At 39.4% G+C, this 16,563-nt stretch overlaps 1 protein-coding gene across 11 annotated transcripts; it reads right to left on the reverse strand.

The window, feature by feature from the left end:
• Positions 1 to 73: 73 nt before the first annotated feature.
• Positions 74 to 15,897, reverse strand: ttll10 (tubulin tyrosine ligase-like family, member 10). 11 transcript variants are annotated; one of them, XM_044212406.1, is made up of 13 exons: positions 14,451 to 14,599; positions 13,244 to 13,284; positions 8,348 to 8,736; positions 7,871 to 8,024; positions 7,447 to 7,565; positions 7,064 to 7,184; positions 5,836 to 5,921; positions 4,364 to 4,550; positions 3,644 to 3,815; positions 2,819 to 2,959; positions 1,343 to 1,459; positions 1,147 to 1,240; positions 74 to 909 (listed from the first exon to the last, which is right to left on the reverse strand). In XM_044212406.1, the coding sequence occupies exons 1-13, from the start codon at positions 14,565 to 14,567 to the stop codon at positions 227 to 229; spliced, it is 2,421 nt and encodes an 806-aa protein (XP_044068341.1). In that variant the 5' UTR covers positions 14,568 to 14,599; the 3' UTR covers positions 74 to 226. The 11 variants fall into 11 exon arrangements, with proteins under 11 accessions (XP_044068341.1, XP_044068340.1, XP_044068347.1 ...); XM_044212405.1 differs by having other exon boundaries at positions 7,871 to 8,030; XM_044212412.1 differs by lacking the exon at positions 14,451 to 14,599 and adding an exon at positions 14,013 to 14,124 and having other exon boundaries at positions 7,871 to 8,030; positions 8,348 to 8,692.
• Positions 15,898 to 16,563: the final 666 nt, after the last annotated feature.

Genomic DNA, 16,563 nt, shown 5'->3' on the forward strand with positions numbered 1-16,563 from the left:
CAGTTTTTAAATTGAAATCACAGGTGCTCTTTACGACATATTCCTCACAGTAAAATGAACCCAGTTATCATTATTCAAGTAATAAAAAGATTCTTTATTGTAACATTAAACATTTATTAGCATTTTATGAATTTCTCCGAGAGTGAAACATCACCAGATGTCCAAAGTGTAGATCTTCTTTTTTTAGACGAAGCTCTTTAGAACCCAGCTGTTTGCATATAATGCCTCACAGTTTCTCTTTCGTCTCATAAACTAAACTCTTTGTGTCCTCTCTGAGCGCTTCTTCACCAGGTTCCCCTCCTCTTTCACATTTGTTCCCACACACAGGTGGTCCAGCTTGAGGAGGGAATGGTGTCGCTGTCTCTGGAGAGCCAAAGACGGAGATCCCTTCCCTCACCACCGGTGGTGACAGCGACATGATGATCCTCGTCTTCTGCTGAGTCTTAGAGTGCTTCGTGTCATCTGCAGCCTTCAAATGATGATGCAAAGTGCATTTGCTCGGCTTGAGCTCGACTCGAGGCCTGCGGTTCTTAACAGTTTGTATGCTGCTGCTGTGTAAATGTGAAGGTCCCTGCACTGACGGAGAGCTTTGATGATGAGTTGAGGTGGCAGTGGAATTGTGGCCAGATGTTGAACTACCCCTTCCTTCACTGCTCGCTGAGAAATTCACAGAATTATCAGGGGATGCTGAGGGCACAGTTTTGCCCACGGTTCCTGACTTACATCTTCTGGGTTCAGTCTTTTTGGTGCTTTTCTGGCTGAATTCACTGCTTGTGTTGCTCTTGCTGCAGGCCAGCACTGAATCAGGAGGAAAAACTCGGTTGTACAGCAGCACAAACTCCCTCTGACTGGCCAAAGGAAGAATCCTCTGCCTGAGACGACACTTGTTGAAGATCTCAAGAGTTAAATCTGGAGCATGAAGGAGTGACAGAATATAAAAACATGTTGGGTGGTTTCACACATCAGCCTGTTAAGCAAACAAATTAGTAAAGTAACATATTTAATAAAGGGAACTATAACTGTACCATACATACAGTGAAATGAGGTGAGCACATTTTTGTTTGAGCTTTGTAAACTTCTACTGAACCTAAAAAGAAAAAAATAAGTTTGTATAGATGTGATCAGCTGGTAATAATGTGAGCTCACCCAGTGTCTCCACAACAGTGCTGGGTATCACCTCCTTCAGCACTTCACAGTTTGTATGGAGAGCTGGATTACAGTTCATCTCCAGCAGCCACACCTATTAGGAACACATGAAGACACGATAAGTCTAAAAACATGAACATTAATACACATGTTGAACACTGACCACCATTCAGATATTCAGCAACGTCTCACCCACCTTGAAGTCCTCATCAACCATGAAGTCGCAGCCAATCAAGTCAAAGAAGCCCAGTCGGCAGTCCAACTTGGATTTGACTGCAAAGAAACATTGCGTCATGATCTGCTGCATGCGCTTCTGATGCATGGAAAGGAAAAACAACCAGTCAGTCAATCCATCATTCATTTTGGAGGTCTGCAGCTCTTCATAACAATTTCTGAGAATGTGTGGTTGGATTTCTTCGAGATAGAAAGATGATTTATTTGTCTGCTCAATTTTAAATGAATTTCTTTACTCATGACTGGCTTTGTGTTGAAACAATTTACCTGCATTCATTAATTTTTTTGGCCACTTGGGGGCAGAAAAACAAGATATATACACAACATTGAGGTATTATCACCATATGAAGTTGTTATGTCAGATGTGTTAGCAAACAACTGCCTAGTTACACATACAGCAGGCATGGAGCAATGATATCATTCATGTGGAGATGTATGGTAAATATGGCTAACTGTCTGTCTGTTGACAACCAAAACAACAAGCTACAAGAAGCTAAAACTCTTAGTAGAGTATATACAAATACTGATTAGTGCAGCTTTAAGCTTATTACTGTATCTCACTAACTGTAGTGTCACATTACCTGACAGAGAAGTAAGTTTAAAATAGTAAGCTACAATGTAGTAGTGTTAGTGCAGTAAAATACTGTAAGTTGTAATATCACTGTGAATAAACTTTCATCACATTCCAGGACATTAGTATTGCACTTCCATAAAGTTGGGAGAATTGCAAGAGACAGATTTTAAAAAAATAATGGAAAAAATCAAAGCAGCAGAGGTGCATATAATATGATTTAAGCTCCAAAAACACTCAATCATACACTTCCCATAATGCAACTTGATAGTGTCTTGACAGCAGTGTGTAATGCAGGATTTCTGTTAAAAATGTGGAGTAATTGACAAAACTCCTCTAGAGTCACAGAAGACATTACACAGCTTGACTCTGGCATGAAAAATCATGAAAGGAAATTTATCATTAATAATAGTTAAAGATGTGTAGAATTGTTTTGTGATTTTTCAGATAATTCTAATGGCATAAGTTTTCCATTTCTACACAGAGTGGATTTAATAACAGATTTGAGTTTGAGTTTCAGTTGGCCTTGTATATAGAATAGCAGGTTTCTGTTAAACCAAACAGCCACATTGTGGTTTGCTATATATACTTTAATGTGTGTCACTATCGGAGTTTGTAGTTTCATTCTAACAGGTAAAACCAATTATAAAAAAAAGATTAAAATTTGGATTTACTGTAAGGCTCTATGGATAAAAACAACCACCAAACAGCACATGTGATATTTGATTTTAGTAATAACATGATGTATCCTCAGATAGGAATGAGATCATCCAAGCCTAACCACGGTCTCAATTAGCTGAAAGCACCAACAGCCATCATTATAATGGTAATTGGTCCCTGAGAGCTACAACACACAGCAGCACTCACTGCAAAGGCGCCCAGCACCCAGTCCCTGGGCAGACCCTTGGCAACTCGAAACCTGTCGTTGACGTAGGTGTTGAAGCTCTCCATGGACCACACCGTGTCCTCCTTTAGCTGGCTGTACAGAGGGTTCTTCTTCTGCATGTACTGGAGACGAACAGCAGGGGGACCAGAGATCCATGAAGCAGTCATCAGGGGCAGAAAGACAGTTAGTGCCACAGCTAATGCTTGATCTATTCAACCTCTCTGGAAATAATGGGGACAAGTAATGTAAAGAAGGATGGGATGCAAATATCTCTTCAGTATTATCATGGATGATTTTGTCCTTAATTTGAGTTAAATGGGAGTTAAGACACATGGTAAACATTAAACCTTAAACAGGTTAAATAGTTAACATGCACATGAAATATTTTCCACTGAATGCCAAACCCAGAGTATCAAAATGTATGATTTTGTATCAAGCTGGTGAATGAATGACAGAGTGCCTTTAAACTCCAAAAATTAACATTTACCCTGGTGTTACTATCCCTCCACTGCAGCTCAACAGGGAAACACAAAGAGAAAATGTTGTACTAAAAAGTAAGTTTGAAAGGTATCCACTTGATTTGTCTAATATGAGTGCTGAAGCCTCATATTAACTTCAGATAAACATTGGAGTATATTTTTGCACAGAATGAGCACTGTGGATTTTGTCCTCCATTCAATGTTCATATGGGCACCTGACTATTGTTTTAAGACAGACTTGAAAAAATTGTGAACCTATCCTTTAAACTTTGACCTGCCAGTTAACCCTTTATATTTTGGCAGAATATGTACAGTATTAAGGTGTACCTGATTGGTCAGGTGGGCAGAGAGGTTGTTGGAGCAGGGGTCGTAGAGGTCGCAGCTCAGTCGCACATATCCATGGCGAAAGAAGACCATGTAAGGTGCAGTGCAGGCAATCAGAAGGTAAGAGCGCACATCAAACTTTTTCCCTTTCAGGAGCAGCGGCCTCTGAATGTAACTGAAGGCAAAATGTCAATTTCAACAGCTACATCAATCTACAACATCAACGTTTCTATGGAGAGTGTCATTTGCCAACAAGAAGATGTTGACAAGTACGACAGACAATTACCAAGACAAAATTGTCTAAATAGTCTGTGGACATTTGTATACACAGACATACTGAAAGCAGTGTCAGATGGTCAAATATTCTCAAAAAGTGGAATACCCATTTACTAGAGTTTACCAACTTCTAGTATGCCAATGTCATTTTAACGACACCTTATCACTTATTCACCCCAGGTATGTTACTTTTTTCATTCAACGCTGAGGTAAAAACCTCATAAATATAGTTTTGGAGATTTGTATGTTTTTAACAACTGAAGGATTACATGGCACTCTATGAGTCTGTGAAAACCTCTCCAAACCCCCTGAAAACCTCAAACTCATGCTCATCAGGCAGAAGTCAGCAAGTTATTTTCCTACTTCCACAAAAGTTGCCTTTTTGGAGACATAAAATGTGTCATGATATTCATTTTAACAACCCAACAGTTACGTATGTTCTCCCACTATTGGACAATGCGAGCCTGAGGCTGGCAGTGGTGCATCTTCCTGTTGGCCTTGCTGTCCTCCATGTGCTGCAGCTTCAGTCTTAAGGCGGCTACATCCTCCTGGCTCTTCAGCAGAAAGATCCCTCTGCCCTGGTTCATACCCGTGGGTTTACAGATCCACATATGACTCTCATTGTTGGTCACACCTGGCAACAGTCGTAAGTAAGTTACATCAGGTAAAGCAACAAACTTATGACATATACAGGTATGAAATATAAAGTCCTACTCTGTTTAGAGATGTTGTGAATGAGACTTCTCAGGTCTATACTGTTCTGTGTTTTTCTGTTGTGTTCTGTGGTGTGCTGTTCTTTATTGTTTCTAAATTGTGTTTAGTCCTACAGTATGTTAGGTAAGGTATTTCTTTCTGTTCTGTCCTGTTATATTATTTATTTATTATTATTTATTCTATGAATGAGAGAGTGCTGTGTCTGAAATCACTCCATATTTAGATACACCACATGTACATTTCGCCACTTTATTTGAGTGTTCGAATATGTAAAATTTGTGTCTCTCAAAATTCCCACAACACAATTCTTCACCTTTGCTAGATGTGTAAATTGACATTATGCAGTAGTGCAAAGTAGCACTAAATACACTTAATCAAGTACTGTAAGCAATTATATGCAACTTGTACTTTACTTGAGTATTTCTATTTTCTACTACTTTATACTACTCAACTACATTTTGGAGAGAAACGTTATAGGTTATAGGTGCCCAAAATCTCACTTTACAGCTCACTACAGAGTAAAATATTCAGTGTTTACTAAGTGGAGAACAGTGAATAAGTGAATAGGGGTGGGATTTCAGATTTCAGTTTTTTTATTCTCCTATTTCTGTGTTCTTTTCTCTTGTCATCTTTTCCACATATTCATCCGTCATCCAGAGATCTAAACCAGCTGTCTGTGTCTTTCTCCTGTTTACTTAGTGATAACCATGTTTGTCATAACCTGTGCACACCACTTATCATAATGCTGTGTGTCTGTAAACAATACAGAAACCAGTGGATCGTTTCATATCCAGCCCTTAAAATTAAGGGAAAATGTTTTTCAGTTTTAATATTAAATGTATTGTATTTGTCTCAGTCCTGTCCAGTGCTGCAGCAGCTCTACATCGAGATCCTGTTGAGCATTTCTCCTTGTGTTTGTGTCTCAGCCCTGCCCTCTGCTGACTCATCTCTATGGCAACAGCATGTTCCCCTGGTGATTTTATCAGGGCTTATGGGAGGTGAAGTGCATTATTTTCCAACGTCCTCAACCTCTTGATTAAACAATCACCAAGGCAACAGTTGTCTTAACACTGCCAAGCACAAATTATTCAGTTCTGAAGCACGCTAACTAAACACTAATCCGGTTGAACCAGTGTTGTGTTGTTGTTACATCAGGACATTAATGTGTTAGAGGTTAATGTAGGTGAGATGTTTGGGCATTTTACCCTCCTGCTGGGCAAAGAAAGCCTCTCGCTCTTCCCTCACATCCATGCGGAAGGTAGTGGGAATGAACTCTTCCATTTTCAGCCCCCTGTGAAGTACAACACAACAAGGAGGAAGTCCAAATGAATGACTGCCTGTAGGGCAGGATTAGAAAAAAGTGTCAAAAATCAAAACTGGCTGAGAAAATTATTTTAGATGTATAAAGATTTCGCTTTATGTTTAAACTGTAGTGCAAGTGTTGTACATGTTTAATTGTGTACCTTTCAGACAGCCATGTTTTCCTATTAATGTACAGTATTTAACTACAGTATTTTAGTACAGCTTTTAATACCTACAGTTACGTTGTCATTGAATGGTAAGACATTTGTAACGTGGGTACAGATTGATTTCAAATCATATAATAATATTCACATAATATTCACTGTGATGGATTGACTCAAGCAAGTTTTACATCTCTGAAAATAGATTTTCCAAAAGAATGGGAGCCAGTGGCTGCTGTGGGACAAACACATTCAGAAATTGAAAACACTACAGTATGATTTGGGAAATTCCCAGAAGTAATATAAAGTATGTTGGATTTGTTGTGAATGAGCTAAAACAGTATTACTACTGTATCAGTATGGTCGATTACATGTATCGCACGAAAATAAGTTTTTCAGTTTTAGTTTAAGTTTATTATCGGAAGAACAGTAGGTTCATCTGTAAGTAATCATATACAGGTCAAGTAGTAGCCTAATCAATTATTTTAAGTGAAACCTACTTGAAATGTATGTGAATATGTACAATAAATTAGTCATGTTTGTCTTTGTACGCATGCATGACACTCAAATTTCGTTAGTTAAAAGAATCAGGTTGTGAAACATTTAAATGTATTCATTTACAATTAATAATTCACCACTGAAATAGTTTATATAACTGACCCACATAATGCTCAATGCCAAGCTTGTGTGATTTAAATGGGAGGCCTGATTTCTGATGATGCAATTTGGCCATGTTAATTAACTAGTATCACAGGCTGATACAGTATGTCTTTCAATCAGTATTTGCAGAGCTGGGCCTCTATTGAACCTCCATGATGGTACCAGATGGTTGCTAGGAGATTTGTGACATAACTATAAATTCTGTAAAGGAAATAGACTGATATATCTGTCTGCTTTTAATACACACAACCTGTCTGGATAAGAAATTAATAGCAGACAAAGACAGTAGGAATATAGCTGTCCACTTGACCTCAGTCCTCGACCGTGGCTGACTTTGCTGCTGACTCGCTCATACTCCCGCAGACTGCTGAGGAGGCCGATCTTTGTGGTGAGCACCTTGTTGTTGGGAATCTGGTAAACCAGCTGTTCACCTGGGAACAACACATGAAGATTTCAAGTTTTCTTTCTGTCAATGGAAGGCAATGAACCTATTTTCCACTAAAAGCAAAATGAGAACAGAAATGAAACAAGAAATGAAACTTCAGTTATATTTTTGAGATACAGATGTCCATTTTGTTTTCATTTTCTTTGGCATTTCCTTGGGATAGGTAACATTGTGGTAATTTTTGTGCAATTTATAGTAAAATACAGCATTCAGTTTATGTCCTGTGATTAATATAGTAATTACTGAACCTTTTCTGAAGTTACAGTAGTTGGCTGGTGATTTGGTCTCACACCACTTGAGTTTGAAATCCTCCCTGTGCTTGTTGTAAATCCTCTTCCATCCCCTGCTCTCACAGTAACTGGTCACTCTGAAGGAAAAGTCCCAGATCAAATCACTCACACTTCTGCTTTAAACACACAACAATCCAGAGGTAAGGGGACATATGTAAAACTAGGGTTCGACTGATAAGGGGCCCAAAGTAAAATATACAGTAGGTGAATGATGTTTTCTGATAGCATGAAAGCAAATCTCTCCTTAAAAGTCATCACCTTTCCTTTTTATTTTGAAATTGGATAATTTCCCTTAAGATGTGATCACATTTTTGAAATACCTAAAAACCAGCACCTTATTGATACCCTTCATATTCTTTATTTCATATTTTTCTCTACTTACATTTCAGCCCCATTGGCTCCTCCAAAGAAGTAGAAAGGCCCAGGCCCCCGAGGCTCCTCTACCTGCTGCTCCCTGCCCCTTTCTGGGTAGGAGCAGGTCGCCAAGCCCCTGGGGAGGGACCTCTTTCGAAGGTATCGCTTCACCAGGCACGCACCTGATACTTTCAGAGACACAAACACACAGAAATCATGCATACACACAGTCACTCATACAGTCGCAAAAACTTAAGCTCTATCATGAGCACATGTAAATAGTTTTGATGAACTTATATGGATGCACAGTTGGATTACAACAACTCTGGGAAGTACTCCCATCAGCCTCAAAGACTTTAAGAGAATGATTCTGAATGGGAATTGCCTCATATTTTTACAGCGAAATGTGCTGTATTGTATTTCGTTAAGCTGCAATAAAGGATCACCACATGAAAAGGACAACAAATGACATCACATTTGACATCTCACTTTTCCCTCCACACACCTGACCCTCTATCCTGGCTTTCGTGGTTGACAGTCATGTGTGAAGACCTTTCTCCCTTTTCCTGAGTCTGCGTCTCCTCCCTCTGGACCTTCTCCAATCCACCTTCTGATGTCACTTCCTGTATGGCACTATGGTCACGTGACGTAAGTCGTTCTCCTCCTGGCTTCTCCTGCCTCAGGCTTCCTGCGGGCTGGTTGTCCCCGCAGGGAACCTCCACTTCCTCCTTCTGCGCTTCTTCCCCTTGTTGCTTCTCCAGTCCGGTCCCCCCTGCCTGGCCCTCACTGCAGGGCTCCACCCAGCACTCAGATGACATGACCTCGTGTTCTTGCAGATCGTTGGTGATGGCTAGAAATGAGGACAAGTAGACCCTTTTTTGGTGCGCAGGGACACTGTAGTCAGAAATGGAGACCAGGAATGAGATGTTTTTTTATTGTGAGTCAGAGTACACTGAAGACATGGTGGAGTATGAGAGGAGAAGAAGAAGAGAACCAGTTTACCCTTCACCAATAGCACTGTACATGTTTGGTATGGTCACATGACACACTAAAATTGTAGCTCTAGGGATGGCTATGTCAGTCTATTGGTTGGTCAAATTTTAATTTGTCCAATATTTTGGGGTTTTTTTTAACAAATACCTGCAAAACTAATTACATTACCACCATCTTCAGCTGTGCTTTGGGCTAATTAGCAAATGTTAGTGTGCTATGATTTTGGTGACCCCCCCTGACACCATCAGTTCAAAATTTGTACTTGACCATCACTTTGGCCCATGGATATCTGTAGTTCCCAGAGAGTGGTGGTCTTTTTCCTCTAGTAACACCATCAGACTGAAATGTCAAAATCTCACAATCTAACAGACAGATTGCGATGAAATTTGCGCCTTCATAGTCCCATTGTAATAGAATGACCCCATTACCTTTCCTCTAGCGCCCCCATCAGAACAAACCTTACATGTTTATAAAGAGTACTAGACCTGCTCTATAGCAAAAGTGTAATGAGATAAATTCTGTTATGAATTGGTGCTATATAAAGAAAATTTATTTGAAGTGAATTGTTGAGGCTCGCTACTGATAATACTCTTTAAAGTTTAAACATAGTTAGATATGTTGTTTAGAATAGTTTTGTTTGGTTTAATGAACATTTCAGCCTCTTGGGGGTTGCTAGCACCTGCTAGCGGCTTTAGACTTTTTGCCTTGTTTTTTGTCTGTATAGTTCAAATGTAATATATGCATCGTGAAGAAAATGTGCCATCTAGAAATAAATATGCCATTTGTATTAGAAGACAGGAGCTGAACCATGACCTTATTGTAGCTACACTGAGAAGCAAAGGGGTTTACCTGCAACTCCAGTGTCACACACATGGACAGCCAGACTCCATGGAAACCTACTCAGCCTATTCGTCTTCTGGCATGTGCGCTCAACCTTGTAGTCCGACAGTAAGGCCCCAACAAACAGCAAACCCACAGACTGAAGGACAGACTTGACAGAGGTGAAATCACATGGTCTGTCAGCAGTTTAGCCCACCGAAATCAGCCATAGACTGTCACACTGCAAGTAAGCAAACCCACTAGACCAATGTAAACAATCACCGGTTACTCAGGTAATGGGACCCTTAGCAACAGTTGCCTCTTGTAGATTGAATCTTACAACAACAGAAGCTCAAGACAAACGAACTACTCAAGATTATGTATCCCACACCCAACCCACATCTAAGTTTAGCCTCATTCAATATTAATTGCCTGTAAGCCTCTGTTGTGTGAACCCTATGGTAACATAAGAGCAGAGTGTCAATCAAAACGGATTTGCCAGTTTTCTGGGATATTATATCCTGACACAAAAGGTAAAATAATATTTACTACAGTTGACATTTGTTTCACAAAGTTTCATAATGTGTATTATATATAATAATAACAACTGGAAAAGTTATATTCTGTAAGTTTTAGATTCTGTAAGAAAAGTGTATAATATATTAGTGCAAAACATTAAAATGACCTTCAAAATTTTTAGATACAAAATAACTTGAGCTGTAAGATAACTTGAGCACTTGATTAATCTTAAAGCCTCCAGACATTATTGTACTGTGAACATCAATTTATTTGAACATGAATTGATTCAGTTGGATCATTCTTGGAATCATTGTGGCAGGTATGCAGTTGAGCAACATAGCATTTGTCTGCTCGCATGGCAAATCCGTTTATCACCTTTCTGTCTCAGTGATTTGACTCAGGAGGAAACACCCAGGCCCAGCCACAGTTGGCAATTATGCATAATCTCCTCTCTTCCTCCCAACAGTCAGGGGTAAGGGGATAATTGACAGGGGTGGATGCCTCTTAGACCCAGCATCCATGCAACCGTATAATTACACATACAGTAACGTAACCAGGAGTGACGCATACACCTAACACCAATGTAGTTTAAGTGCACATTTACACCTCTGGTTTGCTGGTAACTGAGTAATATGTATTTTAACAATCCCAATAAACAGCAAAGTCAACTTTTCCTCCATGTTTCATATCAAAGAAATACAAACTGTAGGTGTCATCACACCCTACAGTATGTGTTGCTACACATTTCACGCATGACAAGAAGGAAGCAATAGTCACCAGGCAGTCTTGTCACCTCAGTCATTTACACACACGGCTGTTAATGTCACATTTATGTCTCTGAGTGCAAAATGGCAGCGATAAAAGAGAGCTGCTTGGCATTGATGTGAGTCCAGCCACAGCACCCCAGTTATTAGAAGCGGGCCTACTATATTCCTGTTTAACAGAGCTTTGTGTGGAGCCAGTGTCAGCCACACCTTGATAAAGAGCCGCCATCTGATAGACACACTGTGCAAAGTGCTGCGTAGGTGGACAAAGAGAACAGGCTTGTTTTACAGCCCAGTCAACCTCATGGTTCACCATCTGCCAAGAGGGTGTATGCATGTGTGTGCATATTTATATTGAGAATACGTCTATATGTTTGTGTATTTTGTGTGGCTATCTGTATGTTCCCTTTTTTGTATTACATATTTCACGGTTAAAATGTTAATTAATAACTTTCCTACTTTTGATTTGATCTCCATCTGTCAATTGAACAGTGTAGGCCAAAGTGTGACACTTTTTACCTTTCCTTAACTTTCCTTTCATTTTCTTTTCTTTATGTAAATTAAGTTTGAGGTTCTGCAGGTGGTGCTCTTCTCATTGTCTGTTCATCCATGGCAGCTACCACTGCTCATGCTAACAACCCAGTTCTTCTCCTATTTACTACAAACAAATCACACACATAAAACAGACTACATCACTACATCTTTCTCCAGGAAAGACAGTTGGTGAAAATGTGTTTTTCACAAACATGGTAATGTGTTCCATCAGAGAAACAAAACATAAATTCAGTTATATGAAAATTAAATTTATGAAAATGAATATAAATCATTAGATGAGAAGTATGTGTGTGTCTGCCTGTCAGTCTCGGGAGGTGACACCATAAAGTGTGTCTTTGGAGACTTGCCAATTCCCATGTCATCTCAACTGCCTCCTGTACCAGGAAGTGCTTAGCAATTACAGGGATGCAGCCTGCAGCAATGGTGTCCCTCCACAACCCATTATTTGGAGGGATTCTCCTTGTCAGGGTGTTATAGTGGAAGAAATGGAGTTAAGTTACGATGTAAAGAAAGGCTCGTCTCAATAGGGTCTCTCTCTCTCTCTCCCGCTATTCATGATTTCCTTACAGAATTACACCTGTAAAGCAGAGGGGTCTCTTGTAGTGGGGGTCGACATTTTGCTCTCAAGGTCTGTATTCACTCATTCCCACTGGTGACAAATGCAAGTTGGAGACACAAAAACATCGAATTTCACCAAAACTGATGTTAACATGGGAAAATGTATATGCCATGTGCTAATTTTTGTCCTCAGCTAAACAGTTGTTTTGAGACAGGTGTGTAAAAAAAAAATATTATTTTAAATAGATGTGGTGTCATTATTATTATTATTATTATTTAGATGTTAGTAAGTCAGACAACTATTATGCTTAGAACTCCATAATGAATTGTCTGGGTGATATTTTTGCTGATTGAATACCTCCACAGGCTTCCTTCTGTCTTTTAACGCTAATGTAGAAAATCTGAGTGCTGTTACCAAATTGTTACCAAGTAGCTTAACACTGGGAAAAGATGAGATTTGTGGATGGTGGAGAAATGCTGCCTCAGTGCCACCCAGTTGAGCCTCTGTGGTCACTCTAAATGCAGAGAAACATGCATGGTGCTTGTTTTCTGGACATGATGCATACAGATGGCAACCTCTTGGATTAACATGATTCAGTACTGTATGTTGGTTAGAACCTCTAGAGCTATGAAAAGACACGGGAGGAATACCACTTGATTTTAAAGTGTAAAATGACTCACTGTTCTGTTGGCAAGAACATGACCCTCCAGGTTTACAAAGCCTTAAAATACATCAACTAAAGTGAAAGTGCTTGATGCAATCAGTGCTGGGGCCCCTTCACCTGTCAGTACTTCAGAAATCAGTCAGGTAAAGCCCATCAACATATCAGCACAGAGTTGGGAAGGAAGGCAATATCACTGACACAAATGGTCTAGGTATTCAAACTACTTGAGGTGTCCTGGGCCGGTGCTTATCTGGCAGGATATTTACACCTCATTATCACTGTGCCCCAATTTAAAAAGGAATAAAAATAGGGAAACTTATCTTACCTGTAATAACACATGATACATACTTTCATCTCTTCAAATTACTATCCATAAAACATGAAAATCATTAATTCTCATGCATTCTTTCTCTGTTTAACTAACAATCAGTTACAGGCATTGACATTTCTGTGCTTTAGTTTCTGAGTTTACCTGAGTACCTCAAAGTGTACCTGAGGTGAGTCCATTCAGCTATTATGGACATTTACCAGCAGTTATGAAGCGATGGCAGCCAACTCTGCAGAGAGACCTGTTCAAAATGAGACCAGGAGCATATTAGAAATGTACTGGCAAGAGTACTAATGCTCCAAATGCTCCTGGGTTTGTTTGTGTACATTAGCTAAGCTTCAGTATCTCAGCCTGCCTGTCTTCATGTCTAATAAGAACACAAAACTAACACACCAAGACTACAAAATTACATTTGAGAGGGACAAGTCTAATCAAGTGGTTGTTTTGTTTTTCTGAAGTATTTACCCTATTGCTATCAGCTACAGCTAAAGTAAAGCAGCTATTAGCTTATGTAGCTACATGTGACATGGTCACTTCAGTGAATTTTAACCCAAATCCTTTTGCTTTGTTGTGTGGAGCACATGTGAACAGCCAACAGTCATTACTCTCTCTGTGGTTTGGAAGGGTCAGTTGAAACAACAAACATCCCTGTATTAGCTCTGCTAACTAACTGACAACAACTAAACAAGCTAACATTAGCAACAGTAAATAACAAAGGAGAAAATTATGCATTGATTGTGAAGAAATATTTTTAAAAACATAAAATACTTTCAAATATATATTTTTGGGTCATGTTGTCAGAACGAAACCACATACAAGCCATAGTCTACCACAGAGGAAACGCAGCAGGCTGAGGCTAGGGCTGCTAAGGCTAAGCTAGCATCCAGCACGACAGTTTTACCATGAACATTTCTTTTAGATGTGTTAACGCTACACCTTCTGGAACTAATCATTCACTTACAAACTCACCCATTGATGTCTAACATTGCCTGCAGCTGGAAAAAAATATTACTTTTCTTTCCCCCCTAAACTTTTGCTGCTGTTGTTTTTCTTGCTGATAGGTGGCACAGGTTAGACTCATGCTTCCAGTTAAAACTGGTGGCAGTGCTGCTCTGCTATTTTTATGATACTGGCTGTGCCTGGCAGAGGGAGTGTCGGTGTGAAAAAAAAATGATACCAAAAGAAACTACCAGTTTCAGCCAAGCTGGTGACTACTGGGTAGTTTCTGTGACCTAAGGCCTGGACTGCTACTGCATTATTTGCTATGGTCATGGCTAGTAAAATAAGCTAGTGTAACTGCTAACAGTTGCTCGTTAGCAGATCAAATTTTCATTGTTTCGAATGACACCGTAAGTTACTGAATTTTTCCTGAACCTGTACCCAACTTGGGTTGGACATGAACATTACCTTACTTCGTCTTTCACGCCTGACCAAGTATGTAATGTAGCCATTGTTAACTGTTGTTGCTACATCCAATATTGTGTTTTTCCATTTGTTAGCATTACCAGCACAATTCCAAACCATATGTTAGCATGCTAAAATAGCCCTCCTTTTCCTTTTTGACAAGTACATGTAGGTCACACCCAGTTTCAATGTTTAGGGAGCTATGTTTGGCAGGAAAGCATCATGGGTGGTCAAATATCTCAACACATGATTTACAATGTGTGCTAGATATTTAAGGAAACGCTGGATAATACTAGATGTATAATACAGGTAACCTTAAATTCAAGCTTGACATAATGTCCGCAATAATGATGGCAAACTGCTTTGTTCGAGGATAGAAAAAACAAGACCTAAAGAGAAGCACAAGGCTGACAAGTCAAATTAATTTTATTTATATAGCCCAATATCACAAATCACAGATTTGCCTCAGGGGACAAATCCAACAGCAGAGGCGAACTGCCATCTGGAGCACCAGAAATTTTCTGGGTAAGTAAAAAAGTAAAAACCGCCCTATTTAATTTGGTTATCTGTTATAGATTGGCTTGCCAACTCCACACAGGTGTGTATAGGTGGGGAAATTCATCACATCTCATTTTCTTTATCTGCCAGCTTTGTGTTGCTTCGTTCTTCAGTTCAAACACTGAGCTGGCAACGACTGACTGATTATGTTGCAACAACATTTTGACTGAGCCATTATAACAGTTGACCATTATTCTGCCTTTAATGTCTTTCACAAATGTCAGAAAAGAGCTGATTACACATGACACATAATATAATGGAATATAACAGAATAGTATGTTGATGGATTGCTTATTTCTTTTAATTTTTTAATTTTCAATTTAAATATACCACCCACATAACACCACATCAGACCACTTTTTCTAAGAATAGTGGCCTATATAAGACTATTTTTGAGTTGACCACTGTTTGAGAGTAGGCCTTTTCTTTTGCATTGAAAGCAGTAAAGGAGGTGGTTTAGTACTAATCTGTCTGAATGTATCTGACAATTGCCAAATAGATTCTGTTCTTCGGGACTGAATACTTGTACATACATTTCTAATGTGTGTACTGTGTCTTGACATTGAGGCTCTAATGTGAAACCATTTTCCAAGAAGAAGCATTTTGGCAGCACTTGCATTTCTTGTTTATATGCAATACATACAAGTGTGTCATTGGAGTGTTGAGATCACAGCATGTACTGTAAGTATAATACAGGACACAGATTGCAGTGGTGCTTCACGATACTCCTACCTTTGTCCTTGATCATGGCATTGGCCTCAGAACTGAAGAGGTCCCAGGCACTGCATCCACCAGTCATAAATAGTTAGGATGGGGAAAATGCAGTGGAAAAATTTCCCCAAAGGGATGAACAAAATCTAATTATATTTGGCAATGCTTCTGACCTATAATCAATTCCACTTCTCTATGACTGACTTAAAGGAGTTCCCTGCATGCATGAGTGTGTCACAGCTCCTCGGTTTCACTGTACGCCAACACACTTGTGGCTATGTAACAGCCGTTTAGCCTCTGTTATGCTCCTGTTCCACCCCAGTGGCAAACCCGGCTATATGTGAATCTTCATCCACAGCCGGCAGTAGCGCAGGAATCTGGTCTGACTACACCAAGCATGCACAGACCAGTGCAAGAATCCTCTTCAGGCTCTCTGCCAGTCAGGAATGTGATTCAGTGGTGTGACGTCACCAAGGGGGCATGTAACTAATTACAGTTACCTTCTGTTACTGTACGGTGGAGTTTTTTAAGTGGTTATTTTTTATTATGTTTTACTGACATGTGTTAACTTTAGTGTCTTTCCTTGCTGCAACATAAAACCATGTACATCACAAAGTAAACAATAACCAACTGAGGGGATGAAAACACTAGAACATTTACAGTGATGTTGATTGTGACATCAGTGTCAGTGTAGAAAAAAAACTGTTCATTTTGGCAACAGTAAATGCTTCACCTTATCACTAATGCTAGAATATGCCATCCACTTTGTGTAAGTCGTAGCACTACTTAATAACATGGATTGGGATTTTTTATTACTTTTTTTATCACCGATTATATAAAGACGTAC

This window comes from Siniperca chuatsi, linkage group LG10 (genome assembly GCF_020085105.1).
Source record: "Siniperca chuatsi isolate FFG_IHB_CAS linkage group LG10, ASM2008510v1, whole genome shotgun sequence".
Lineage (NCBI taxonomy): Eukaryota > Metazoa > Chordata > Actinopteri > Centrarchiformes > Sinipercidae > Siniperca > Siniperca chuatsi.